General features: G+C 51.9%; 1 protein-coding gene and 1 pseudogene across 1 annotated transcript; one reads left to right on the top strand and one right to left on the bottom strand.

Moving 5' to 3' along the window:
* Positions 1-497: 497 nt before the first annotated feature.
* Positions 498-4003, bottom strand: LOC117851850 (uncharacterized). Its single transcript, XM_034733752.2, has 4 exons — positions 3530-4003; positions 1382-2831; positions 947-1030; positions 498-835 (listed from the first exon to the last, which is right to left on the bottom strand). Exons 1-4 carry the CDS (start codon positions 3932-3934, stop codon positions 786-788), a joined length of 1989 nt encoding a protein of 662 aa, XP_034589643.1. The 5' UTR covers positions 3935-4003; the 3' UTR covers positions 498-785.
* A 2605-nt stretch (positions 4004-6608) lies between these two features.
* LOC140222483 (uncharacterized) overlaps positions 6609-27659 on the top strand; it is a 37925-nt pseudogene continuing 16874 nt past the window's right edge.

The raw sequence follows: 27659 nt of genomic DNA, 5'->3' as shown, positions 1-27659 counted from the left end.
CCGCTATAGCCCCTTCAATCGGCGGAATGTACCTTGCTGCAAATTGAATTGACAATATGTCGTGCGTCTTATAAAATCATAATCTTTTTCATCCAAATTCAGATAAAGAAAACACACATATGAAAATTGTAGAGCTTGATGAGATCTACAACTTTGTAGTTTGCAATATTTTTGCTTGAAGCCATCTTGATGCCAAAATTATTGATATAATGTTCATTTTGGTATTATGGTGGCTTCAAACGAAAAGTCAGTGAACTACTAAGTTGTACATCTTGTCAAGTTCAACAATTTCCGTATAATGTTTTCTCCATCCAAAATGGTAAATCCTTGGGTTGCTATTGCATAATGCTTTGGAGAATGACATAGTCTTCAAGGTGCATCTTTGGTCAACTTTTTTTTTTTTTTTGAGATGATACAGGTGCATCTTGGATCACCTATTTCTATTCAAATATACATACATGGAAAGCACCACACATTTGTGATATTATAAACTTACGTTAAAAGAAAAAAAAACTATGCATACGGTTTCCATACTTTTAATATGAGTATTTTCTAGTACAGATGGTCATGTTCTTGTTATACTTAGCTTGTTTCACTAGAAGTAGTATCATGCAAGTAAACTTAGACATGGCTCAGTATTCAGGCTTCATATATAGCGCCAATTGTTGTGTTGTCCCCAACGCTATGTGTGAACCAATAAATTCTGAACATCACTGATTTCCCTATCAGGTGATCCAAGAAGTTTTGTAATGTGAATTGCACAGCAGCAAATCCTCGAATCTGAATCAAATTGCTCTGGACTTGAACGATGAAAATGAGAAAAACGATCGATGTGCTGCAATAACAAAAATAAAGAGTACATAATTAGAGGGCCGGTGAAATGAACCAAGGTGTATACTCTTTCACCAGCATAAGAAAATGGATGCAAGCCAAATTCGTGCTAAACCTCTTGGTGATTGGGCGTGCAGAGCCGGTTCCTTCAGCCCAGGATTTGCAGGATAAGATGGCACATAGCTTTGCAAAGACCGAACTGCACACATCATCACATCAATAAGCTTGTTGGTAATTAAAAAAATGACAAACGGGAGCATCACAATCTCCTATGTTTCTAATTTCGAACAGATACACAGCATTCTTGTTTCTTATAACCATAGATCACCGAATGGTATTGAAAAACAGATAGCCTGGTGCTATGTGCAATGGTGAATTGGTGATGAGCATGCCTATTAACTGAAATTATTCAGTTACTCTCTTTTGTTTAACCATGGAAATTATTCAGTTACTATCCAAAAGATGTTCACTTGTTCAGACAAACAGCATCTGAATCTGATCTGCAGAATGCTTCTATGACTAGGTGAGAATCCAGAAGAATCATAATTACCGTGTGGAGAGATGAGATAACTGTTGTCCAGATCATCTGCCGAAGCAACATCGGAGGAGTCCAATCGCCCCTTGACGGAATCACCTGCCGACCACTCTCCACTCATGCAGCCATCACCAGGCGGAGTGGAAGGGGCCATGGAACGCGGAGTGCGCTCAACAACAGCGGCGGTAGGAGCCTCATTCCCCTTGCCGTTCTTCTTGCCGAAGCTCAGGAACCGCTTGAGCCCGGTCACCGCGTCCATCGGTGACTGCACGGTGATGGAAACCGTAACGCTGCTCCTCGGGGTGGTCGGGATCGGCATGCTCTTCTCGGCACCCTCCACTTCAGGTTTCATCCTTGGCCGCGGTGAAGCGTAGGACTCCGGCGATTGCTCGGTGGCGCTGGGGAGCGGGGAATCGGCGGCCGATGTGTCTAGCTCTGATCTTGGGGAGAACGAAGACTGAACGTTTGAGTACAGAGATTCCGAGCTCTCCCTCCGGGAGGCGTCTTCTGCGTCAGTCACCGGGGTTTCTCCGGCGACGTCGTTGCTGCCAGTTGATTCCATGGTGTCGTCGGCATTGTCGTCGCTGTCCTTGCTGTCAGACCGTGGTTCTTCGGCCCCTGGACATGTCCCCAGACCAGCTGATGCCTGACAGGGCCTCGGAGTTTGCTCACCAGTGTCCTTCTTGATGTACACGTAGCTCGGCTCGGTGTCAGAGTCGCCAGTGATCTCTACACTCCCGACCTTGTTTGACGGTTGATCGACGTGTTCGTGGTTGCTTTCGTTGTCAGCATTTCCATCACGAGCCGGAGCAGCCTCGCTGCTGTCAGGTTCGTCCCTCGGAATCACCTGAGGCGGCGACACTGTCTCGACGCTGCCATTGCCTGATCTCCCAAGACGAAACGGCTCGGGAGCAACGGCAGAAGCCTTCTTGAGATCGGCGAGAACAGCTTGTCCATTGGAATTAGAACAGGAATTGCTCCGCGTCACGGCAATGGCGTCGGCGTGCGGTGGCAACGGCGCCGGTTCTCTGGCGTTGCTGGCACTGTCATAGCTCAACCGAGGGGGCTGGAGCTGCGGCGGCCTGAGGCTCTCCCTGGCGGTGGCGGCCGAGGACCCGCGGTCCTTGAACAAGCTCCTGCTCCGTGACAGCATCGTCCTCGGCCTCGGCGTCGCGGGCGATGCCGCCGTCGCGGTGGACGGCGGCAACCTGTTCTCCTTCCTTGGCGTGGCGGGTGGCTCCGCCGCCTGCGGCTGCTCCCGGTGCAGGTGCGACGGACGCCGCCTGGGGTCAGGGGTGGACAGCCTCGGGCTGGCCGCCGCCGCCGGTGACGATGGCACGCTGGTCCGCGGACGCGAGAGCTTCGTTGCAGGTGACGATGGCACGCTGCACCTTGGCGTGACAGGGGCGGTTGGTCTCACTTTCACCTCAAGGTTCCCGGGCTTTTGCCGCAGATTACCATGATCCTGAACAAGTGAATACACAACTCTTCAATTAATAGTATATAATATTTTTCAAGAACTCGTGCGACATCTGTATGTAATACGAGGTTTATTTCACCAGTTAAAAAATCGGAGGTCACTCGTAAATACGATCTGTTGGAAATATTTGGACAAAATTCAAGTAAAATTTAGCAAAAGTTTTCCTTAACAATCACAAATTTTAATATTAAAATAGTAATATAATAAGACTAACTAAGCAACTAGTGCAAATTAACGTTCGCTAAGTTTTCAGTGGATAGCCATAGATCAACTAAAAAGAAGTATATGGCGTGTAACATGTTATGCCTCTCACCTAAAAGCCTTGTGTAATACGATAGCTCAACTAAATATAGAACGGATCACAAGAAAGGCACAAAAGGATGCCTACAGCGCAAGGATTAAGAAGCAGCAGGAAACGTGACAGTTGTTAATTGCATCGTCCAAAAGGTTTAGAAAACAAATAATGTCGAGAAAAAATTTGTCTAGAGCGTAAGATTTCTAACCTTTTTGCACCAGAACATGGAAAAGCGAAAGAGAAAATCGATCATTCGGGCAAAAAAATCGGCACAAGAAATGCAAAGAAAATGGTACCTTTATGAGGGAAAATAATTGATCAATGTCAGCTGCAACTGTAAGCAAGGAAGCGAAAGCGTCGGGGTTCGAGGGAGCATGCGAGGGGTTACCTCTCCAGCGTTGCTACTGGCGGCCGCGAGCTCGCCGCCGCGCCGGCCGCGCGAGCCGGCGCGGTCGAGGCGCGCCCAGAGCGCCTGCATCTCGGCCTCCTTGCGCTCCATGCGCGCGCGCCACTCCTGGCGCAGCCGCTCATCCCTCCTCCTCACGTACTCCTCGTACCTCCGGCCCCTCCCGGCCGCCGCATCGTCCCCGCCGCGGCGCTCCTCCTCGGCGTCCTCGGCGCGGCCACCGGCGACCTCGGCGGCGGTCTGCGCCCTCCTCTCGGCGAGCCGGCGCTTGTACCCGGCGAAATCCCGCTCCAGCTCGGCCGCCTTCGCCCACAGGTGGTCCGTCATCCCCGCCGCGCCCTCGGCTCCGCGCGGAGCGGCGGCGGTTGCTGCCGCCCGCGACGACATGGTCGTCGTCGTTGCCTTGGCGTCGACGAGGCGGGTGACGCGAGGCAGCGCGTGGGGCTATACGCGCGACGTGACGGGGGCATTTGGAGTTAGTTTTCTACATGGAAGTTGGACGCGGTCGTGGCCGCACGGCGCGGCGCGGCGCCTGCTCGAGGCCTCGAGCCGGCCGGGGCCGGGCGGAAGCGAGCGCGTTGGGTCACCGCGTGGCGTGTCTGGCTCGCTAGTGTTGGTGGACTGGTGTGGTGTGGGTCAGCCGCTTATATTAGTGGGCCGTTTGCTCGTCGGCTACATATGGGCTTCTTTGGAAATGGTCGGCATTAACTAGGTCTCCAGCCACCAAACTATGGTAGCTTTTTTTTGGGTCAATTTTTCAGAGGCCCAACTTGATCGAAGCTGTAGATTTAGAGTGGGAACTTGCACGGATTTTCTATCCATCTTCCACACAAGAAGGAAGTTAGTTTAAACACCTTCCACTGCTTGGGATCCAACAGGCCAACAGGGAAGGTGTTGTACACTTGTACCAGTGAATCACCAGGGACAGTAGTCGCCGATCAATTAACCATAGGTTATATGTGTTCTATGTATTTCCTAATTTGTAATGTGCCCCTTTAGGCTATGGTATTCAGATGATAGTGGCGGCGAGATTAGGAGAAGAAGGGGTTAGGGTTCAAGAGGGTTCACCGAAGCCGGGTTTAGAGTATCTCTATTTAGCTCTCCATCTCCATCTTCACGGAATCTGAGGAAAAATCCCCTTCCAACAGCTTCTCCATAAATGGGTTTTTAAAATTTTCGCTCTCCAAAATCGTTGGCCTCACTCTCCAATATTGGAGAAACTCCCTGACTCTCCAAAGGGTTGATATAGAGAATTAAGATTTAGAGATTCTGTTAGAGATGTAAGAGATATAGAGAGTGAATGTCACTGAGATGACTCTCTAAATGGAGATACGGAGAGTTTAGAGATGCTCTTAGTGGCAAGCTGAGGTGATGGTCAACCGGTGGTGTATTGGTGATGGCCATATTTGTAGTTTTATGTGGTGTTCAATTGATCTCTAGTAGAATAAAAGATTGCTGCTACTATGAGTCATTCTTCTATAATTTGTTTAAAAATATACTTTTTTATGTTTGTTAATGCGCCAATATGCACATCAATAGCAAATTGGCATTTTCCATTCAACATTTTTAGACCTAAAAGTTTGGTTAGGTTATGAAAGAGTTGTGTAATGGAATAAGTCATGATGATTAAGGACACTATCTTAGAAGGGGGAGTTAACTTGCCACAAGAGTAGTATATATATATATGCTTCATCATACTACCCTCAATGTCTAAAAAACTAGATACGAAAAAATTTTGTTTTCTAAAAAGATCATGATCGAGACTCAAAGATCATACATGGTGAAACATAGAATTGTACTACCTCCGTTCTCTAATATTTAACGTTGGTTAGCTCAATTTTGAGCTAACTGACATCAAATATTAAGTGACAGAGGGAGTAATACACACTACTGGAAAATTGAGCATTCGTCCAACGTGTTAGTACCAGACACCTTTTCGTCCGGTACTAACGTACGCACAGTGCCACCGGAGCCCATGTTGTGGTTTGGAGCCTCAGCCAGCACTAAATGGCTGCATGGGGATCGGGTGGCCAACGGCTAGATACCCTGGAAGCCATTTAGTATCGGCTGGTAGGTTCAACCGGTACTAAATGGTATTCATGCACGTGTGTACCGGCTGTTAGCTTCAGCCGATACTAAATGTCACAATTTAGTACCGGTTAGAGCCACCAACCGGTACTAATGTACAAACTATAAAATAAGCTCCTTCTTCCTCCCCAAGCTCGAGCTCAACCATTTGACTGAGAGCTCGGGCTTCTTCACTCCCATGGCAACCTAGGGGAGGTGCTACCCATTTTTCCCACGATCTGGAGGGATTTCACACTTCCAACTGTTCTAAAGGTTAGGAACTTCATCCTCCCTCCTCTCATAATTAGTATTCTATGTTTTATACTTTGTAGCTGGAGAAATTTTTGCTTTTTTAGAGTGAGGATGAATGGAGAGTTTTTCAATTTATACATGCATGTAGAATGTAGAATTTTTACTTATGAAAGTCTGTCGATATTGTGAAATTCATATTGGATCTTGACAAATATGTGTTGTGTTAATTACATTTGTTGCTTTACATAAATAACATAAGTACAATATTGAAACAAAAATAATCAACTAATTTTGTTGCTTTACATAAATAACATAGTTGAGCTCAAGCTAACGACGATTCGGGACAAAGGGAGTTGCTGCCGAAATTCCCCACAAAATTTGTAGGGATTTAATTTGCTCATCGAAAGTGGTCCATATATAAAAGGTCAACAATATTTTTTAGAAAGTTTTTTTAACATTTGTTGCTTTACAAATGGAGAAGTAAATTAATTTTTTTTTTGCAGATGGATCGGGAATGGATGTACGGCGATTGGTGCTCCATGCTGTTCATTAATGGCCTAAATACTTTTCTCGAAGCGGTTGAGGCCAACAAGTCGCCGAAGGGTTTCATGTGCTGTCCATGCAAAATGTGCAAAAATAACAAGGATTACTCTAATAGAAAAACTCTACACGGCCACATATTTCATTGGGTTTCATGGATAACTATATTCTTTGGACCAAGCACGGTGAAAGAGAAGTTGTAATGGAAGACGGTGAAGAAAATGATAAGGATAACAACATTCCAGCTGACTGGGTTGAAGGCGGTGCCTTTGCAGATTTTGAAATGGGCAAGGCTGAAGAAGATTTTGCAGAAGATGAACCAGCTGACGAACTAGGTCAGGTGTTGCTAGATGCAAAGAAAGACTCCGAAAATGCGAAGGAGACAAAGAAGTTTGAGAAGATGTTGGAGGATCACAAAAAATTGTACCCCGATTGCAAACAGGGCTACAAAAAGTTGGGTAACACACTGGAATTGATGCAGTGGAAGGCAACAAATGGTGTGACCGATAAGGGATTTGGGGAGATATTGAGAATCCTAAAGAACATGCTTCTCAAGGGTAACAAACTGCCCTCAACCACATATGAAGCAAAAAATGTTGTTTGCCCTCTAGGATTGGATGTACAGAAGATACATGCATGTCCTAATGATTGTAACCTTTATCGCGGCGAGAAATATGAGAAATTGGATGCTTGTTCTGTTTGCGAGGTATTGCAGTATAAGATCAGGCGAGATGACCCTGGTGATGTTGAGAGGCAGCCTGTCAAGAAGAGAGTTCCAGCAAAGATGATGTTGTATTTCCCTGTAATACCACGTTTTGAAGCACTTGTTTAGAAACAAGGTGCACGCTAAGTTGATATGATGGCACAAAGAAGAATGAAAGCAAGATGAGAAGCCGAGACACCCCGTAAATGGTTCCTAATGGAGAAACATTGACAGGGAATTTCCAGACTTTGAGAAGGACGCAAGGAACATAAGGTTTGGTTTAAGCACTAATGGAATGAATCTATTTAGTGAGTTTGGTAGTGCTCATAGTACATGACCTGTGACCCTATGTATCTTCAACCTTTGTTTTTGGTTGTGCATGAAGCGGAAGTTCATCATGATGCTAGTCCTTATCCAAGGCCCAAAACAACCTGACAACGACATTGACGTGTACTTAAGACCGTTGTTTGATGAAGTTTTCCTGCTCTGGAAGGAAGAAGGTGTACTTGTGTGGGATGAGGACAAACAGGAGACTTTCATTCTCAGAGCATTGCTTTTTGTAACCATCAATGATTGGCCTGCACTTAGTAACCTAACGGGACAGATGAACAAGGGATATCTGGCATGCACCCACTATCTAGATGAAACCGATAGCATGTATTTGAAACACTATTGGAAGGTGGTGTATATGGGCCATTGTTGATTTCTTCCTGCGAATCATCCTTTAAGAAAGAAAGGAAAGCATTTTAAACGGGATCTCGACACTCGTGCTAAGCCTTTGCATCATAACAGAAAGCATGCATTTTCTATGATAACGGATGTGAATGTAGTCTTTGGTAAGGCTTCTGGTAGCCAACCTATTCTGAACGACAACACGGACGTGCAACCATGTGGAAGAATAAGTCTACATTCTAGGAGCTACCTTATTGGGAAGTTCTAGAGGTCTGCAACGCAATTGACATGATGCACTTGATGAAGAATCTTTGCGTGAACTTGCTAGGCTTCCTCGATGTTTATGAGGCGCCAAAGGATACATTGGAAGTAAGGAAGGACCTAAAACTTATGGAACAACGAGAGGACCTACATCTGGAAAAGAGATAGAACTGACAACACTACTTATGTTCTGCTAGCTACACTCTCACTAAAGAGGAGAAAGAAAGCATGTTTGTTTACTTGAATAGTATGAAGGTCCCGTTCGCGTCCGCGTACTCCTCTAATATACAGGGAATAATAAATGTGAAAGAGAAGAAATTCATAAATCTAGAGTCACATGATTGCCACGTCCTGATGACACAGCTACTTCTGGTTGCATTGAGGTGTTTTCTATCAGAGAATGTGAGATTGGTAATCGTAAAGCTATGTGCGTTCCTCAATGAAATTTCGCAGAAGGCAATCGATCCAAACAATCTAATAACGCTAGAGAATGATGTGGTCCAATATCTTGTCAGCTTTGAGATGGTATTTTCACCTTCCTTCTTTAATATTATGACTCATCTCTTGGTTCATCTTGTTAAAGAGATAACCATTCTGGGTCCAGTATACCTGCACAATATGTGGTCTTTCGAGAGGTTCATGTCGGTCCTAAAAAAGTACGTTCGTGTCGTTGTCAAGATTTGCGGATCAAGACTTAGACTAGTAAATTTCTTTTATGCGCGTAAGGCTTCGGATGGTGGCGTGGGAGACACGGGATTAGACTGGTTCGGGCAAAGGAACGCCCTATGTCCAGTATCGGGAGCTGCTCGTGTTGCCCACGCGGGTTTCTGTAGTAGGGGTTACAGGAGTGCGAGAGAGGGAGCTAATCCCAGGTCTCTTGGATATGCACTGAGGCTCTAAGTGGGTGTGAGTGTGCTCTGTTCGCTTGAGAGAGTCCCCTGTCTCAGGACCCCCGGTCCTCCTTTTATAGCGCAAGGGGGAGCACGGGGTTACAGTTGAGCCAGGCCTGAGGCGAAGTCAAAGAAACAAGCTAAGTAAAATATAACATAAGGAGATGGACCCAGGGCCGCCGCCTCTCGCTCCGGCCTCCGGCCTCTGTCAGCGCGTCCGTCGAGGGAGGGCGGTTCCTTCCAGATCCTGTCGATGATCTCCCCGGTCGCCATTGCTGCCGAGCACGATGATGATGTTCAGCGTCAGCATTCGTGCCCACCGGGGAGGATGGCCGATTCTGTTACCCTGCTGATCACCCGTGAGACGCGGACGTCGCATCCCTGTCATTGGGAGCGCGGGGTGCGAGAACGAGCGGAACACCCTCCTGTGCCGTTCGGCGCGGGCCATGAGTACCCTGTGGCAAATCAGAGGGAGCCGTGGCCACTGCAGCTCGCGCCGCATGGTCGCGCATAGGTATTTGTGACAGGTTACGTTGGGGGCGCCACCCCTTTTCTGCATGCCAGGGCCGCGGCGCATTTATGGTGAGGTCGATAGGGGGACCCACGGGATCAGCACCCTGATCCTTCAATCTGCGCCCGAGGCGGATATTTGTCTTGTGGACCCGAACGAGTCCGACCCCCGCACCCAGGGTCGGGCGAGGTGGAGTTTTGCGGCGGGGGTCGGGCGCTCCCGACCTCGGTCCCCTGGGTCGGGCGAGGCGGAGATTAGTCTTCAAGGAGTCGGGAACGTCCGACCCCGAGACTCCGGGTCGGGCGGGGCGGAACGCGGCCTCTCCCCCCATATTGGGCCGACGACAATCTTGCCACCTTAGGTGGGCCTGGGCCTTCATGTTTTGTTGATTCCGTGGGTTAGGGGAGATCGTTAATATTTCCCCCCAACAGTAGCCCCCGAGCCTGTGGGGGAGCGGGAATGCTCCTCCAGAGGCTGCTGTGATCGCCAGTATGGGATCCTCGCGGTTGACCCGGGACAGGGGGAGTTGTTCGGATGGTTTGACCGAGGGGATTAATTGGGCGACTCATCCTGTGCGCTACTCGGCGCGGGGGAACTTCTTGTCATCCCCTTCTGTCTGCGAGCCTTAAGTCGAGACCACCCGCGTGGCCTTAGGTTGCGAGGCCAGCCCCCGAGCCTCCGCGCGTTGCGGGGGACCGGTCGGAGGTTGGGTCGACTTTTGTTCGTTCCCCCTCAAGCGTCCGTTCGCTGGGATGGAGGGGGTGAGCCGTGCCACGCTATCCTCGTCGGACGAACTGTGGTGCTCTTTGAGCTACTAATAGGTTGATTCGAGTGGGATCCCGTCCCCGTTCGGGGGGGGGGGTCCGGCTTAGGCCAAGCTGGTGGCGTACCCCAGGCTCCAGCCGGCTAGTTCATATAGTTCCCGAGTCCGTTCGGTCGGATCCGGGGGCTTGTTGCCTTTCTTCAGGGAAAAACCATGAACTTTGATGCTGGTCCGGACTCGAATGTGAGATTGAGATGCTCGGGGCTGTCGCGCACCCGGGTGTGGTCGCTAGCGGACCTGTCCCTTCTCACCCCTCGCTCGGGGTGATTCTGAGGCGGCTGTCAAACCCGCGGCGGGCCAGCCTTCGAACCTCTGGATCGTAATGGGCCGTAGGGGTGTTTCCAGCCCTGTATCCCTTTTTACCTTGTGATGGGCCTTGGGCTGAATCGTAGCAGATGTTGCGTCTTGGGCCGAACGTGGGAGACGTCGTGTGCGTGTCTTCCGGGAGACGAAGTTGTGGAGGGCGCCGACCCGCGAATCGAGGGAGGAGGAGATGTTTCTGCTGCAGATCGTGCGTACGGTTTCCGAAAAGAGAGCGGGTGTGACAGGGGCGTACCTGGCGCCGCATTTATTGCGATAGGGGTGTCAGTTCTGCTTCCCTCGCGCCTTCCCTATAAAACGAGGACTTCACCTCGCTGGTTCCGCCCACCATCTGCTTTCAAGCCTTTTCGTCTCCTCGCACACCCTCGGCTTATCTGCGCCCGCTTCATCTTCCTCCGCTCAGCGCCACGCCCTTTCTCCCCATCCCCCGTTGAGTTCCTTCTCCTCCGGTGATGGGGTCCTGGGCGATTTCCCACTTCAACCCCTTGCACGCCGAAGGCCTAGTGAGGAAGGGCCTCCTCTGCGAGAGGACGGAGGCGGGCGAGTGGGAGCTTCCGGGGTCGGAGCAAGAGCCGGCGCCGCCCGCCGGCTACATCATCTCCTTCGCCCACTTCCACGAGAGGGGGTTCGCGACTCCGCTGAGCCTCTTCTTCCATGGGCTCCTGCATTATTACGGGCTTGAGCTGCAGCACCTCAACCCCAACGGGGTCCAGCACATCGCGGTGTTCGTCGCACTGTGCGAGGGGTTCCTGGGCATCGAGCCCAACTTCTCGCTGTGGAAGTATTTCTTTGTGGTCAGCCTGTACCAGAAGGCGAAGAAGAAGGGGAGCCAGCAGCGGTCGCCCCTGGTGCTGATAGGGTGCACCAGAATCCACCTCCACCATACCCGCTCCAAGGAGTACATGGCGATGAAGACCGCGGCACCTCACAAGGGGTGGCACCAGCAGTGGTTCTATGTGAAGAACTACTCGAACTCCCCTCTGCCGAAGTTCACCGGCCGCACTATCGAGGCAGCACCGGAGGTGTGGGCGTACGGCCCGGTCGATAAGGAGAAAAAGCGGATCCATGGCCTGCTGCAGGCCATCGAGCACTTGAAGGGGAGGGGGTTAACCAGAGCTGGGGTCATCGGGGCATACCACGCCTGGCGGGTGGCGCTGCTGATGCTCCGGGTCCGCTCGCTCACCGACATGACTCCGGGTACGCCGATTGAGGGCACCGTCCTTGCGACGGGTGCGCTCACCGCCTCCGAGATCCGGCAGCGGATCCGGGAGGCGCTGGAGGACAGGGACGCCGACTACCCGGTGCCCGGGCACCCTCCGATGCGCCCGGACGAGAACTTCATTGACCTGGTAAGGATTTTGTGTGCCGACCTTCTTTTTTCGTGTTCCTTGGTTCGCTGCTCTAACGCGGGGCCTTTTTGTGTTTGCAGGGCAGCATGACCCGGGTCGTGGACTCGCGCCCGCCGGTGCCGGAGGATGCCGAGCGGCGGCTGCAGAACCTCCTCCTTGCTGAGAAGCAAAAGCGCCGCAAGGACAAGGAGACGACGAAGAAGAAGAAGGCTGCCACGGAGTTCCAGCGGCGGCGATGAGGACAGGTTGTGTCGGACAATGACGATGATGACGATGATGACGATGAGGAGGAAGAGGAGGAGGATGACGATGAGAAGGAGGAGCTTGTCCTATCCCCCCGGTCGGGCGCGCTCGTTATTCGGGAGACGCGCTCCCAGATGGCCGCGAGGGATGAAGCGGGCGGACCGTCCGCCCGGGGCTTGGTCCCGCAAAGCTTTGGGGCCATGCCCCAGGGGTTGGCGCAGAGCGCCCCCCAGGAGTCGGCACGGAACGCTCCCTAGGGGTATACGGAGCCCGCCCCCGCCCCCGCGCCTGTGGCCCAGGAGCAGAGGAGCGGTGGCAAGCGGCCGTTGCCGGATGCCCCGGGGTTGGCGTCCGGTTCGGAGGTGAAGCGCGCACGCCGTCCTTGCGCTAGAGGAACGTGAGTTGGATTTCCTCGCGAACCTCGCTCCTTCCCATATATTGCGTTTGTTTCCGCTGACGTTGGTTGATTGTTTCGCAGCGCTGCCCCTCGAGGCCTCGTTTTGCAGCTGGCGCCCAAGAAGGTGTTGCGGGTGTTGTCCGCCCCTGCGGAGCGGACCGTGGCCCGCCCGCCGCGAGCGGCGGGGTTCCTGGTGAGGTCGCGGGTCCCACCGTGGAAGTGGCCCCCGTGGTGGCGACCGGTGGAGTGGTGCCGCCGCCGGACGTGGGAGAGGGCGCGAACCCCACTCCACCTTCCGCTTCCTTGGCCGACCCCGTGGTGCAGAGCGTCGTTCCCCGAGGCCCTCAGGCCGGGGAGGTGATTGACCTCGACGCTGACGAGGCGGAGGGAACGGCGGTGGTGGAGATGGGGACGGATGTCCCAGCAGTCACGACGGGGACGGCGGCAGCGACGGAAGAAGGAGAGCCTGCCCCCGCGGCCACGGCGAGGACGGCGGCCGCGAGGGAGGCTGGGACTTCCACCCGGGGAGTCCTAGCGGAGGTGGCGGAGGTGCCTGCTCCAGAGGCCCCAATGGGGGCGGAGACGCCTGCCTCGGTGGTCGCGACGGAGGGCGAGGCGGCCACGGGGACGCTCGCTCCGGCGGCTGCGTCGGAGGCAGTGGCACCGACTGGTGGGCCCGCGGCGGCCTCGACGGGGGCACGTACGCGGGCGCCGGGACTGTCGGTGAGCCCGGCGACTTTCGGGATGGTGGAGCCCGTTTTGACGGCGGCGTCGGGGTTGGCTCCCGCCTCTGCCTCGGCCACTCCCGTTCCCAAGGCGTGGAGAGGGTCCATCCTGCATTGGTCATCTCGTGATGACCCGTCGAGACACCTCTTCACTTTGGATGACGCCACGGAATGGCGCAGGTGGCAGGCGATGCAGGGCGGCCTCGCTAACGCCCGCGCGGCTCTGTTCTCGGCATTGGGGGAGCTGGACAGCGTCGTCCCCCCTAGTAGCCAGGTACGATACCTTTTCCGTTGGTGGTTGTCTCTTTTCCGTTGCTTTACCCCTGATGGCGTATTGCTTTGCAGGCTCTCCAAGAATGCAGTTGGAGGAAATCCGATTTCCTCCAGCTGGAGCGGGGGCTCTGGGAGCGCTTCAACTTGGAGAGGCAGCGGACCAGGGAGCTGACCATGCAGGTTGCCGCCGCCCAGCAGGTCATCGACGATCTGCAGAGGCGCGAGCGAGCGGCGCAGGAGGATGCGCGGCGGGCGGTGGCCAAGTTCCAAGCCGTCGTCGATCAGGCTCGCCTCGACCGTGAGGAGCTCCAGGCCGCTGCTGCCAAGAGGGCCCGCCTTGATGCCGAGGAGCTCACGCAGCTGAGGGGAGATTTCGATGCCCTTCAGAAAACTGTCGAGCGTATCCGGCGCGAGCGGCAAAAGGCCTGGCAAGAGCGGGACTTCGAGGTGGCCCGGAAGGGCAAGGTTGAGAAGATGGCGGCCGAGCTTGGCGCGGAGGTTGGCCAGCTCCAATCGCAAGTGCAGGGGCTCCAGACCGCTGTTGCCCAGGGGGTCGACCGGGAGCGTGAGCTGAAGGCCTGGTCCGAGGGTAAGATTTCCATTCGTTTCTTTATCTCTGTGGTGTTGCGGTGGTTTCTGATTTTGGTGGGCCCTTCTGGGTGGTCCTTGCAGATGAAATCGCTCGACTGAGGAAGGTGCTTGACGCGGAGCGCACTGAGCATGGCAACCTGCGGGATGCGGTCCGCGTCGTCTGCGACGGCCTCGACGTGGTCCAGGGGGAGGGGATGAGCTCGTTGATGGCTCGTGTCCTCGGGACGTACCGCCGGGCCTGCGAAATCGCCGTGGAAGCGCTCCACACCGGCGTGCGGCGAGCCTTCGGGGTCTTCGGCTCCCACTACTCTGGCATCAACTTTGCCGGGATGAGCGGGGGATACGCCGCCGGCTACTCCGAGGCTGAGCTGGACAAGATCGATGCGTCATTGTTCAACTCGGCGGAGGCCTTGGCGAATCTCCTGGAGGATGAAGCCGTCCCTCCCGAAGATCCCCCAACGAGTTAACTGTATCGGGCTGGCGCCCAAGGTGTAAATATGTTAGTGAAAGACTTGCTTTGTGTGATGGCCATAGAGGCCTTTTTCATAACTTGTCGTAAAAAAGTTTCCGATCCTCTTTCTTGTTTTTCGGACTTGGAAAGTTTACAGCGCGTTGTCGGGCGTGTCAGTAAGCGTTGATGAGCGAAGTCACTGTAGCTGCTGGGGCGTAGGTTTTTCGCAGTCCGATTAGTCTTGCTTGAACATCGTTCATGCGCTCTCTCCTTTTCATGCCCGAAAGTCCAGAGAGAGGGTTGGCTCAGAAAGAGAATGGCGTTTTGAGAAGATGTCAAGTGACTTGGGCCGGAGCCCCTGATAGCCCCCGAGGGATGTGCGACCCTGAGGCAGAGCCAGGGTCGGATATCCCTGAGCTCGGGACGAGACTTGAACGAGATCGACTCAAAATTGCCTTTTTCTGTGGACTAACAGGTTATAGAAGTATGTATGTACAAAACTTGGAGACAAAAACTAAGGGTAGAAGCGTCTTAGCTGTTCTATGTTCCAAGCATTGCTGAAGATTTGCCTGTCGGGGATCGCCAGCTTGTAGGTGCCTGGCCGCAGTACCTGCGCGATGATGAAGGGACCTTCCCACGGAGGGGTTAGCTTGTGCCGACCCCTGTTATCCTGGACGAGACGGAGCACCAGGTCGCCGACGTTGAAGGCTCGGCCTTGCACCTTGCGTCTGTGGTAGCGTCGCAAAGCCTGCTGGTACTTGGCCGAGTGCAGCAGGGCCACATCGCGTGCCTGATCGAGCTGATCTTGTGCGTCTTCGAGCGATGCCTGGTTCCCTTGTTCGTCGTATGCCTTGACCCTCGGCGATCCGTACTCCAGATCGGTGGGCAGGATGGCCTCGGACCCGTAGACCATGAAGAACGGGGTGAAGCCAGTCGCCCGACTGGGGGTTGTCCTCAGACCCAAAGGATTGCGGGAAGCTCCGCGACCCACCGTCCCGCAAACTTTTTGAGGCAGTCGAAGATCCGTGGCTTGAGACCCTGGAGTATCATGCCGTTGGCTCGTTCGACCTGCCCGTTCATGCGGGGATGCGCCACGGCCGACCAGTCCACTTGGATGTGGTGGTCGTCGCAGAACTGGAGAAATTTCTTCCTGGTGAACTGCGTGCCATTTTCCTTGATGATGGAGTTGGGGATTCCGAAGCGATGGATGATGTCGGTGAAGAATTGTACCACCTGCTGGGACTTGATCTGCGCGACCGGTCGGGCTTCGATCCACTTGGAGAACTTGTCGACGGCGACAAGCAGGTGGGTGAAGCCCCCGGGCGCTTTCTTGAAGGGCCCGACGAGATCCAGCCCCTAGACCGCGAAGGGCCACATGATGGGGATGGTCTGGAGTGCCTACGTGGGCAGATGGGTTTGGCGCGCGAAGAACTGGCACCCCTCGCAGGTACGGACCACGTGGATGGCGTCGGCGACCGCTGTTGGCCAGTAGAAACCTTACCAGAAGGCGTTGCCAACGAGGGTTCTTGGCGCGACGTGATGGCCGCAGGCTCCGGCGTGGATGTCTTGAATTAGTGCCTTTCCCTGCCCAATCGGGATGCAGCGCTGGAGGATGCCGGTGTGGCTTCTCTTGTAGAGCTCTTGGTCGATAATGACGAAGGATTTGGCACGACGCGCAACCCTACGTGCCTCCGTTTTGTTCGCTGGGAGCGCGTCGCGGACGAGGTAGTCGAGATACGGGGCTCTCCAATTGGGCGGGGGGTCGGCCCCTGCCGCGGGGTCTGCAGTGATTTTCATGACCATGTGGTCAGAGGGGTCGGCTTTTGAGACTGAGACAGTCGAAGCGGTGCCGACCCTGTCGGGGCCAGCGCCCAAGCCCGGGACAGGTGGCGCGCTGCCGACCTCTCCTGGGTCGGGGCCCGAGGCCGGAGCCGGGGGTGCATCGCCGACCCTTTCCGGCTCTTGGTAACGGATTGAGGGCTTGAACTGGTCGCTGACGAAGACGCCGTCGAGTACGGGCTTTCGGCCGGACGCTGCTTTTGCCAGCTGTTGACACCAGATTTTGACACGTGTAAAATCGGCGTTAGGAGAAGAAAAGATCGGAAGATGCGGCGAGATACGAGGGCGACGATTGGAAATCGGCTGATTGCTGCTACAGTCAAGGATCGGCCATTTGATGCTTCAGTCGAGGATCGGCCGATTGGTCCTTGGAGTTCCGCCTCGCCCGACCCCTGAGGCTTGGGGTCGGACGCGCCCGACCCCTCCAAAGGAGGATATCCGCTTGATCGAATTCCCAGCGTCAGACACACGACCCGGGAGAATCTGCTTAACTCCTGTTCGGGTGATTGCCCTGGTGCAGTTCGCGTGGCGTGCCAGCCAATCTGACCTGTTGATTGGCAAGGACATAAATATGTCAATTCCTAGGGGTTGCGATCAGCTAAGGTTCCGATCTTGAGAAAGCTCATCAGCAAATCGGCCGATTTGCAGTAACAAGGAAATCGGCTATAATGCAACCGATTACCAGGCAACGTATGTAAAGAAAACTGCTAGAGTATTCTAAATAACGCTACAGTGCAACACTAGGAATAGATCTGAATCGGCTATACGGAAAGCGATAAATTAAGTAACAAAATATAAGAAAGCCGAAAGTTCTAATTCTGAGCTGGATAACTGGTGATAAAACTAGAACAACAGGTAAAACCTAGAATTCTAGTGAATATCGATAACTGGTGAATAAATCTAAACGAAACGACAGCGATGCACCCGAAGTTAAAGCTTAGAAATTACACGATGAACGGAACTTACAAGATCAGCAGGAGGTCAAGTTGATGCAGCCCCGCCAACCCGTACGAACTCGTGAAAAGAAGAAAAGTATTTGGTGAAGTCGCCTGCTTGAAAGTAAGTACGAAGAAAAAGTAGTATGTTGTGTTGAGTTGATTGTTCTTTACAGACCCATAAGGGTGGCTATTTATAGCCCAGTACAAACGACTTCTAATCCAACTAGAACTCTATCTCTAACTTTAAACAGAAAAACTTCTTATCTGACTAGAACTCTATCCTCAAATCTAAACAGAAAACGAATATTTACAAGTACGATTCGTACTATCTTTATGCGCTTCATAGGCTGACCTCCTCTTTCATCTTCATAATCCTTTTTTAGCCCACATCGGCCCAATCACCTCTTTAGCAAAGAGGTAACTGATCAGGACTCACACGTCAAGGGCTCAAACCCAACCCGACCCTGGTCACCAGGGTCGGACGAGGCGGAGATCCTCCTTTGGAGGGGTTGGGCGCGTCCGACCCCAAGCCTCAGGGGTCGGACGAGGCGGAGATCCTCCTTTGGAGGGGTCGGACGCGTCCGACCCCAAGCCTCAGGGGTCGAGCGAGGCGGAGATCCTCCTTTGGAGGGGTCGGGCGCGTCCGACCCCAAGCCTCAGGAGTCGGGCGAGGCGGAACTCCAAGGACCAATCGGCCGATCCTCGACTGAAGCATCAAATGGCCGATCCTTGACTGTAGCAGCAATCGGCCGATTTCCAATCGTCGCCCTCATATCTCGCCGCATCTTCCGATCTTTTCTTCTCCTAACGCCGATTTTACACGTGTCAAAATCTGGCGTCAACACATGCCCCCCAGTTTCGGAGTAAAACATAGTCTTTACTTCGAAATTCTTTTTAACTTCACATCCGAAACGGACGCCACGAAATCATCCTTCCGTTTTGCGGTCTCCAACCCGATGATTGCAATCTTTTCGAAACGGGCGCCCACGACAACCACTACTCCCGAAAAACTCGAAACACCGGCGCGGTAAAAATTCCATTTTTACCCCTTCTCAACCTTCTTTAAATATCAACACATCCCGTACTCCTTACGAGCTCACGTCCTTCTTCTCCAGCACACAGGCTTTCTTCTTCCTCCAATAATTTCCTCAATCCTTCAATTCCCCAGCTCCTCCTTCTCTTCGCATTCTTTCCTACTTTTCCAATGGCGGCACCTTCGGGCACCTCACAAACGCGCGAAGCTCCAGAAATGGCGTCTTTGGCGGAAATTCCAGTAGCAACAGCGGCGACTCCATTGGCGGAAGAAGGAGCTTCATCGGCGAAAGCTGAAGCCTCTTTTGAGATCCCATTGGCGGCTTCATCCTTTGCAGCTGCACCGGCGACTTCGCCGATTACGAGGAGCTTCATTCCGGAGGTTATTACCGAAATCTTCCCTTATCGGTAGTGCATTTATCTTAGATCTATTTCTTACCCTCGCACCCCCTTTTCCTTTTTAGGCAGTTAGGCATCGCATCACCATTCGCCTCACAGAAAGCCTCGGCCTTATCTACCTTGGACCCATGGGGAAGCCAGATCCTACCGACCTGATCAACTTGGAAACCCATAGGATCCCCTTCAAACAATCAACCATGGACCTAGATCAATGGTCGGGTACCTTTAGGTCTTAGCCGAACGAAACCCCTGGTTGGAGGGAATGGTACCAGCGGATAGCCGCCTCCAAAAGGCTCCAATGGGACGAGCTCAAAATTGGCCAATGCATCGACCTATCCTTGTCCCAAATGGAACGGAACAAACCGTTAGTGATGGCAGCTTCTTACTTTTGGTCTGATGCTCTTAACGCATTCTTGTTCGGACACGGACCCATGACCCCCACATTGGCCGATGTTGTCCTGCTGACTGGCCTGGACATCACTTTCCCGGACACTCCTTTCCGCCTTATAACCGCAACATCACATCGGTTGGACACAAGGGGAATCGGCGGGTGGAAGGGCTTCATTAGATGCAACAAAAGGGCCGGGTCTGTCAAGAACAGAGGGTATACGGCCTTCCTAATGATGTGGCTAGAGAAGCACTTCTTCTGTGGGAGAGCAGCTGGTCCATCTACCAATACCCAAGCTCTGGCCGAAGCATTATCGATAGGGACTTCTGTTCCTCTTGGAAAGCACTTACTGGGAGCAACGTACCATATGCTATCCAAAGGGGAGCCGATTGGAAACCCAGGTGGACCCTGGTGGTTCATTAACCTATGGCTGAACTTGTACATGAGTGAGATCTCCCAGCAGCAAGTGGAACACATGACATTCCCCAGCGTCGAATCGGCAGAGAATCTTATTGTCCAATGCCGGTGTATGTCTTTCGGCGAAGCGGCATCAACCTTTTCTGGTTGTTCGTATTCTACTACCAAGGTGGCCGAATACTTCCGGTGTTTTTATAATGGCTTTAATGAAGATGTAACCATCTGGTTCCTTTATCGGAGAGATGACCCAATATTCGAGCTCCCTCCTTGTTTCGACTCAACCACCGGCCGATTCGACGAAGATCTCACAGATGAGTTAATTAAACCAGGGATCTTACCGGCCAACTTCTTCTCAGGAAAAGATGCCCCCACGTATGAATTCTACAACCCTTCTGTTGCAGCGCGACAATTCGGCATGGGACAACTGCCGATTCAGGCATACTTCATTGGTCGAGCAAAATTCAGAGATGAGCTCACCAAGGGCCTTGATTACAGTCGGCTGTGAGATCGGATACCAGACTCTAGCACCATAGATCTGAACGACTGGATAGTAGCTCCCTTTGCTGTCCAACAATTCAAGTTATGGTGGGCCGAATGGAAACAGTACCTGTTCTGCGCCTCCGCATCAATGTACTGCAACCTCCTGGATCCAGCCAACATCGATCCGAACGCCGAGGTATTTTCCCTTAACCGATCTTCATTCCTTTATTAATGTATTTAAATACGTATACTAACATCTTGCTGTTATTCCAGTCTGGAAATCGTGTTCCCCCAACACACAGTCGGAGTGGTCGGCCGATAGAGGATCATCACCCCTACACCATTTTCCCTCTTATCGGCTATGATGCCCCTTCCGTGGATGTGATCGCCGGCCGATCGAAGCAGGCGCGGAAGAAGGTTACCAAGAAGACCAGTCGCCGAGTACGAACTCGTATAGAATCGGCCAACCCTCCTACGATCACATTGGCAGAAACTTTGGCCGCATTGCCCCTTCCAGCTGCTGGAGAAGTGGATACTCAAGTCATCACGCAAGCTGGAGCGGCCGCTGCATCATTACTGGTGGAAGCTATGCAGGTAAACTTGTTGACTCATCCTGCCGATTGCCATCCTCATACTGACTCATCTTATTTTAGACTGCACAAATTCCTCCGTGGACTTGCAACAATCGGCAGCAACCCAATCGGTCATCTTTCAGGAAACCGGCCCGAGCACAACACCGATCACGGTGGAGTCTTCTATTCATGACGAATCAATGGAACCAGCCCTTGAATCGAGGATAACAGCCTCCCAACCGCAACTTGAAGAAATTCGTTTTAAGGAGGTAAGAGACTTCTTCTCCTTACTCGACCGATTTGCTTTCATCATCGGCTGACTTGTCCTTCTTCTCGGCATTTTATTTTTTCAGGAACAGGACACTCCCGACAACAGCCTTTTCTCCTTTGTGGTCGCACTCTCCGATGACGAGGAAGTCGCTTCTCGCCAGGTCACCTTGGGCTCTGTCCCTGATGACGTCCGCGCCGAACTCGCAAGCATCCGATCCCTTCTGCAAGAGGACATCGGCCGATTGGTAGAAGATGCCTCGCCGATTCGGCAACTTTTTGGCGACGTCAGCGGGCGAGTACCAGAAGAAGCAGAAGAAGCCTTGGCGCCGGCCGCATATATCGAGTCAATGAGGATTCCGGTTTTTAGGGCCCTGCGCCGAATGGCCGACCGTGCCAAGTTGACCAAGACCCGTGGGGAAGAGGACACGTACAAACGCCAAGCTCAAGAAGTGCATCAACGGATTCACTTTCTGGAGGACTCTCGCCCGAGGATCGTCGGCACGATAGATTGCCTTAAACGCCGAAGGGCAGAGCTGGCCAAGGAGATGGAGCAGGTGACCAAAGTGATAGATGCCGAAGAGAAGAGGCTTCAAGAACTCCCTTTCGTCATCGCCGATCTGAAACGGGAGAGGCAACATCTGGCTCACGAAGCTCTCAAGATCCACCGCACCATGTCAGAAGTCCCCGGATCGGCAGAGGATGACCAACGGGTTCTTGACTCTGCCGATCAAATCCAGTGCCGAGCGGTCGCAGCTATCGATGCCCTTCTGGGTGACCTGTAAAAGTACTGGCAGCTCTTGTATAGACATTTAATGCCCCTTTTGACCGTCCTTTGCGGTGCACCCTTTATTTATTACCTTTTTCACTTCTGATGGGACGCATCTTACCAAACATCTACGCCTCCCTTTCTTATAAATGCCAGCCTAGGCTCCCCGTTCGAGTACCAGTTTAGCTCGGCTTCACCTTCCCAACCTGCTTTCGTCGGTGCGCCTTTTAGTCATGTCTTTTTCATCCTCCTCCTCTTCCTCTGTTAACCAGGTGAAAGTTTTGCCTTCATCCTTTTTCTTAGTTTAGATCTTCTGAAGGGAATCACCTTTTTGATCATTACTCTCCACAGCCACGGTGCCTTAGCCCTGAACTCGAACGAGCCATCGAACTCATGCACTCCGATGAACCGTTGTCGCAAGAGGATAAGGATTTAATCAGGTCTCATCGTGACGAACTCCAAGAGCATGTCTCTGCTGATATCCGACGGATCTGGGATTTTCTGGACGGCAATGCCCGCTGGCGACCTCAAGCCGACAGAAGTCATCCGCTTCCTCAACAAGTCGTTCTTGAAGATGCAGCAGCAGGAACATCACGCCCGGCAATGGACCGGAGCCACCCTCTCCCCCGTCGAGTTGAAGCGGAGGCTGCGAAGAAAGAGATAGAAGAAGAGTATATCCGTCTTCTAATAGAACTAGGTCGGGCTGAGAGAGAGCGTAAGAAAGAGTGTGGTTAATTATTTTTCGTTCTAAGGGCGACTTGTACCTTGTCGGCCATGTAACCCACCGTCCGTACCGAATGAATACATCGGCCGATTTGGACGATTACATGTTTTCTCTAGACGAACCTTTTTGTATCGGTTGTGTGCTGTTAAACGTGGTCGACCCTTTATGCTTCGACCCATATACTAGGATAGTACCTTTTCAAGTACCTTCCGTTCAGAGCCCTAGTAAACTCTTCTCCTTCGATTGTTTCCAAAATATAAGCGTTTCCTGGAGCACATCTGCCGATTTTATACGGCCCTTCCCACGTAGGGGACCACTTTCCGAATTTAGGATCTTTCGACCCAATCGGCAACACTAACTTCCAAACTAGGTCCCCTGGAGAGAATTGTTTGACTTTGACCTTCTTATCATACCACCTGGCCACTTTCTTTTTGTTTTCCTCGATGCTTATCAAAGCTCTCAATCGTTGGTCAGCCAAGTCATCAAGCTCTCTTTTCATGAGTGACGAGTAGTCGTCGGCCGTCAACTGGTCCTGGAGCGAAGTGCGTCTCGACCCCGCCCTCACTTCCCATGGTAGTACTGCATCGTGACCGTACACCAACTGATAAGGGGACGACTTGGTGGACCCATGGCAAGCCATCCTGTATGCCCATAGGGCTTCAGTCAAACATAGATGCCACTTTTTCGGCTGCTCCTCTATCTTCCTCTTGATTAACTTTATTATTCCTTTGTTGGAGGATTTAGCCTGGCCGTTAGCTTGGGCATAATATGGAGAGGAGTTTAACAATTTGATTCCCATATCGGTCGTGAACTCCTCGAATTCTCCTGATGTGAACATTGTCCCTTGATCGGTTGTGATAGTCTGGGGGATGCTGAAGCGGTAGACGATATGATCCCTTATGAAGTCAACCATGGCAGCCGATGTTACGGCCCTTAACGGGATCGCCTCCACCCATTTGGTGAAATAATCAGTGGACACCAGAATGAACTTGTGCCCCTTGCTTGATGGAGGATAGATTTGGCCGATGAGGTCTATTCCCCATCCTCTGAACGACCATGGTTTGATAATGGGATTCATGGCCGATGCGGGCGCACGTTGGACATTCCCGAACTTCTGACAATCCTGGCATCCCTTATAATATCTAAAGCAATCTTCGAGGATCGTTGGCCAGTAATACCCATTATTCCTGATCATCCATTTCATCTTATGTGCCGACTGATGAGCTCCACACACTCCTTCAAGGATTTCTCCCATCAGAGTCTTAGCCTCCTCCATTCCCAGACACTTGAGTAGGACGCCATCGATTGTTCGATAGAACAAGTCATCCTCCAGTAATACGTTGGTAGCATGGAAACGCACCCGCCGATCCACTTTCTTGGATGGATCTTTCAGGTAATCGGCAATTTCTTTTCGCCAGTCATCGGCCGCGAGCTCTAGAGCCATAGCGCCTTGAATCGGCCGATACCCAGATTTGTGTTGGGCGAGCTTGTTGGCATCCTCGTTGTGATTCCTTGGGATGTGTTCAATAACTGCCGATTTGAATTCTTTTAGAAGTTGCAGGCAATCTTCGTAATAAATCCTCAACACATCATCCTTGCATTCGGACTTCCCTGTTAATTGATCCACAATAAGCATGGAATCTCCAAAAACTTCAACAGAATCGGCCTTGACTTCTCTTAGTAATTGTAATCCCTTCAATACAGCTCGGTACTCTGCTTGATTGTTAGTGGCGGTCGCTTCTATCGGCAGAGAAAAATCATAGCTTGCCCTCCGAGGCGATATGAGGACGATACTGATTCCTGATCCGACCCCACATGACGATCCATCAAAGTATAAAGTCCAAGGTACCGGTTCTACGAAGGTAGCCTCTGGTCCGCAGTGTTGGGCGATGAAATCGGCCATGACCTGACCCTTGACGGCCTTCGTCGATTCATACCGAAGGTCAAACTCTGACAAAGCTAAGATCCATTTGCCGATTCGTCCTTTCAAAATCGGCAGTGACAGCATGTATTTTACCACGTCGTCTTTGCATACGACCACACATTCCGTCGACAGCAAATAGTGCCTGAGTTTGGTGCATGAGAAGTAAAGGCATAGGCACAACCGCTCTACTGGAGGATACCTTGTTTCAGCGTCCAGAAGTCTTCTGCTGACATAATAAATTACTCGTTCCTTTCCTTCAAACTCCTGGACCAGAGCCGACCCAATAGCTTTTTCATCGGCTGATAGATATAGTTTAAACGGCTTACCAGTTTGAGGAGGGACCAATACCAGTGGTGAGACCAAGTACTGCTTGATATCTTCCAGTGCCTTGCGTTGCTCTTCTCCCCATATGAACTCCTGGTCGGGCTTCAACTTTAATAGTGGTGTGAAAGCTTGGATTCGCCCAAATAGATTAGATATGAATCTTCTGATGAAATTCACCTTGTTGATTAGAGATTGCAGCTCGGTTTTATTTCGTGGGGCCATGACTTTGTTGATGGCCGCTATAGTCTTCTGATTGATTTCTATTCCTCGCTCGTGCACCATGAATCCTAAGAATTGTCCGGTGGATACGCCGAAGGCACACTTATTCGGGTTCATCTTCAGCCCATGTTTCTTAGTGCATTCCAACACTTTTCGTAAATCGGCCAGATGCTCCTCGTGTCCTTTTGATTTAACTACGACGTCGTCAATGTAGATTTCTACCAGTATGCCGATGAGTTTGTGAAATATGTAGTTCATGGCTCTCTGATACGTAGCGCCGACGTTTTTTAAGCCGAAAGTCATTACCACCCACTCGAATAGACCAAGGTGACCTGGGCATCTGAAGGCCGTTTTGGGTATGTCTTCTTCGGCCATAAGTATCTGATTGTACCCAGCGTTTCCATCCATGAAACTAATAACCTTGTGTCCCGCGGCGGCATCTATCAACACATCGGCCGTCGGCATGGGGTATCCGTCCATTGGTGTGGCCTGATTAAGGTTCCTGAAATCGACGCATACGCGTAGCTTTCTGTTCTTCTTGTATACTGGTACAATGTTGGAGATCCATTCGGCATAACGGCACTGCCAAATAAATTTTGCTTCGATTAGCTGCGTTATTTTGGCTTTTTTATCTGGTAGGATTTTAGGATTGCACCGCCGTGCAGGCTGTTGATACGGCCGATACCCTGGTTTTATGGGTAGCCAATGTTCAACAATAGATCGGTCTAATCCGGGCATCTCATGATACTCCCAAGCAAAGCAATCCTTAAATTCTCTTAACAAACTTGTCAGTTTACATTTGAATTTTGGATCTAAATTTGCACTAATATATGTCGGCCTTGGTTTGGTGCCATCGCCTACGTCTATCATCTCTAACGAGTCGGCCGACGTGAACCCGTGTCCTAGCTTCCCATCTTCTCGGGCGAACTGATCCATTTAATCGGAGTCTTCGGAGCCGACTGCTCGGATCGGCTGTAGGCCAAAGTCGGACACCTTCAAGAAGTTAGTATCCCATATTCTCCCGGATATGCACTTGACGGTTTCGCAGCTCCACTGCTGCGTGTCGGCTGCCGCGATGCTGTATGCGGAATCGGCGCTGACCACCTTGATGTTGTTGCCGACCCATTATACGAGACATTGATGCATTGTAGATGGAACACAGCAATTTGCATGTATCCAGTCTCAACCGAGAAGCATGTTGTAGGACCCCTTGCCATTAATAATAAAGAAAGTAGTAGGGAGGGTCTTACTGCCGATGGTGAGGTCGACGCTGAGAGCGCCGCGAGCGGGAGATATGTTGCCCTCGAAGTCCTTGAGCATCATATTTGTCTTGGTCAGGTTAGCATTGCTCTTCCCCAACTTCCGGAGCACGGCGTACGACATGATGTTGACTGCGGCCCCTCCGTCTACCAGTAATCTGGTGAGGGGTCGGCCGTTGACATGCCCTTTAAGAAACAACGCTTTCAGGTGTTGCCGTTTGTTGTCTTCGGGCTTCTCGAATGTGGCTGTCATTGGCTCCAAAGCCAATTGCGCCATCCATTCTTCTATTGCCGATATGTTCTGTCGGTCGGCAGGAGTCATAAATTCCATCGGCAGTATGAAAACCATGCCGATGTCGGCTGCCGATTCGTCGCCTCCTTTATCGTTTCTTTTGGGGTGCCATACCTGAGGCCTGCCTTCCCTCTTGTCCGTCGTGTACTGTTGTTCTTCCTCCTGTTGTTCCCACTGGCGGAGACGCTGGATTCTTCGTTTTTGAGATTTGGTCAATCCATCGGGACACCACCTGGGGTTCACTGGTTTGGTTCGTGGCCTGGCGCGTTCCCATTCTGGTTCGCGTCCTAAAGGGTTCTCATCTGACCCTCGAGTATCGGCCATCTCTTCGAGCCGACTGTGGACGCTGGCCCTATTTTCTGGCCGGTTATATCGATCAAATCTGCTCCCCGGCCCATCATAGCGCCTACCTTCCGACCGGTCATACCGGTCACTTCTGCCCCCCAGCCAATCATGCACGGGAGTGCGCCGGTTGTCTAGGTCGTGCCAGTTCCTGCTGATCGGCTCTGGTCTCCCGTCTCTAGAGCGAGACCTGTTGAACGGCCGATTGTTACGATACGAGCCGTTGCACTCTGGGCAGTTATCGGCCGAAGGTAACCTGAGGTTGCTTTCCCAACAATGGGTAAAGAACGGGCATCTCCAGTGATCTTCATGTCGCCGCATTGCTTCTTCCCGAGATCTTGAGCGTTCATGTTGCCGCTGATATTTGTTGAGCAGAAATTGGGAAGTAATGCGTGGTTCTCCTGATCCGCCATCGTCGTCTTCCATCCGCCGCTTCCCCTTGATGTCTTCAGGCGCCGCTTGATTTCTAGGGTCTACGGCACCGCTCTTTTTAGCCGATTCGGATGTCAGTACCTTGGTTTGGAGCGAGTTCTTCCCCATGTCAACCATGTTGGTGGGGAAGGGGTGCTGATCGATCTTCATCGGCTTGGCAGGTTTTGTTGGCACTTCAAATTTAAGTCTGCCCTGTTCAATGGCTGTCTGTATCTGCTGCCGGAAGATTTTGCACTCATTAGTGTCATGGGATGTAGCGTTGTGCCACTTGCAATATTTCATCTTCTTCAGCTGTTCGGCAGAAGGAATGGTATGGTATGGCGAGAGCTTGATCTGTCCTTCCTGGAGAAGGAGGTCGAAGATTTTATCGGCCTTTGAAGTATCAAAGCCGAACGTTTCTGGCTCCTTTTTGCCGAACGGACATGA

Source organism: Setaria viridis, chromosome 4, assembly GCF_005286985.2.
Source record: "Setaria viridis chromosome 4, Setaria_viridis_v4.0, whole genome shotgun sequence".
NCBI classification, from domain to species: domain Eukaryota; kingdom Viridiplantae; phylum Streptophyta; class Magnoliopsida; order Poales; family Poaceae; genus Setaria; species Setaria viridis.
The sequence above is the reverse complement of the archived record's forward strand: the minus strand, read 5'-3'. Positions and strand labels throughout refer to the sequence as shown.

Coding starts and splice junctions, on each gene's coding strand:
- LOC117851850 (XM_034733752.2), bottom strand. CDS start 3,934: ATGTCGTCGCGGGCGGCAGCAACCGCCGCCGCTCCGCGCGGAGCCGAG. Junction 1,031..1,381: donor TTATCTCATCTCTCCACACG/GTAATTATGATT, acceptor TGATGTGTGCAG/TTCGGTCTTTGCAAAGCTAT. Junction 836..946: donor GCACGCCCAATCACCAAGAG/GTTTAGCACGAA, acceptor TTGTTATTGCAG/CACATCGATCGTTTTTCTCA.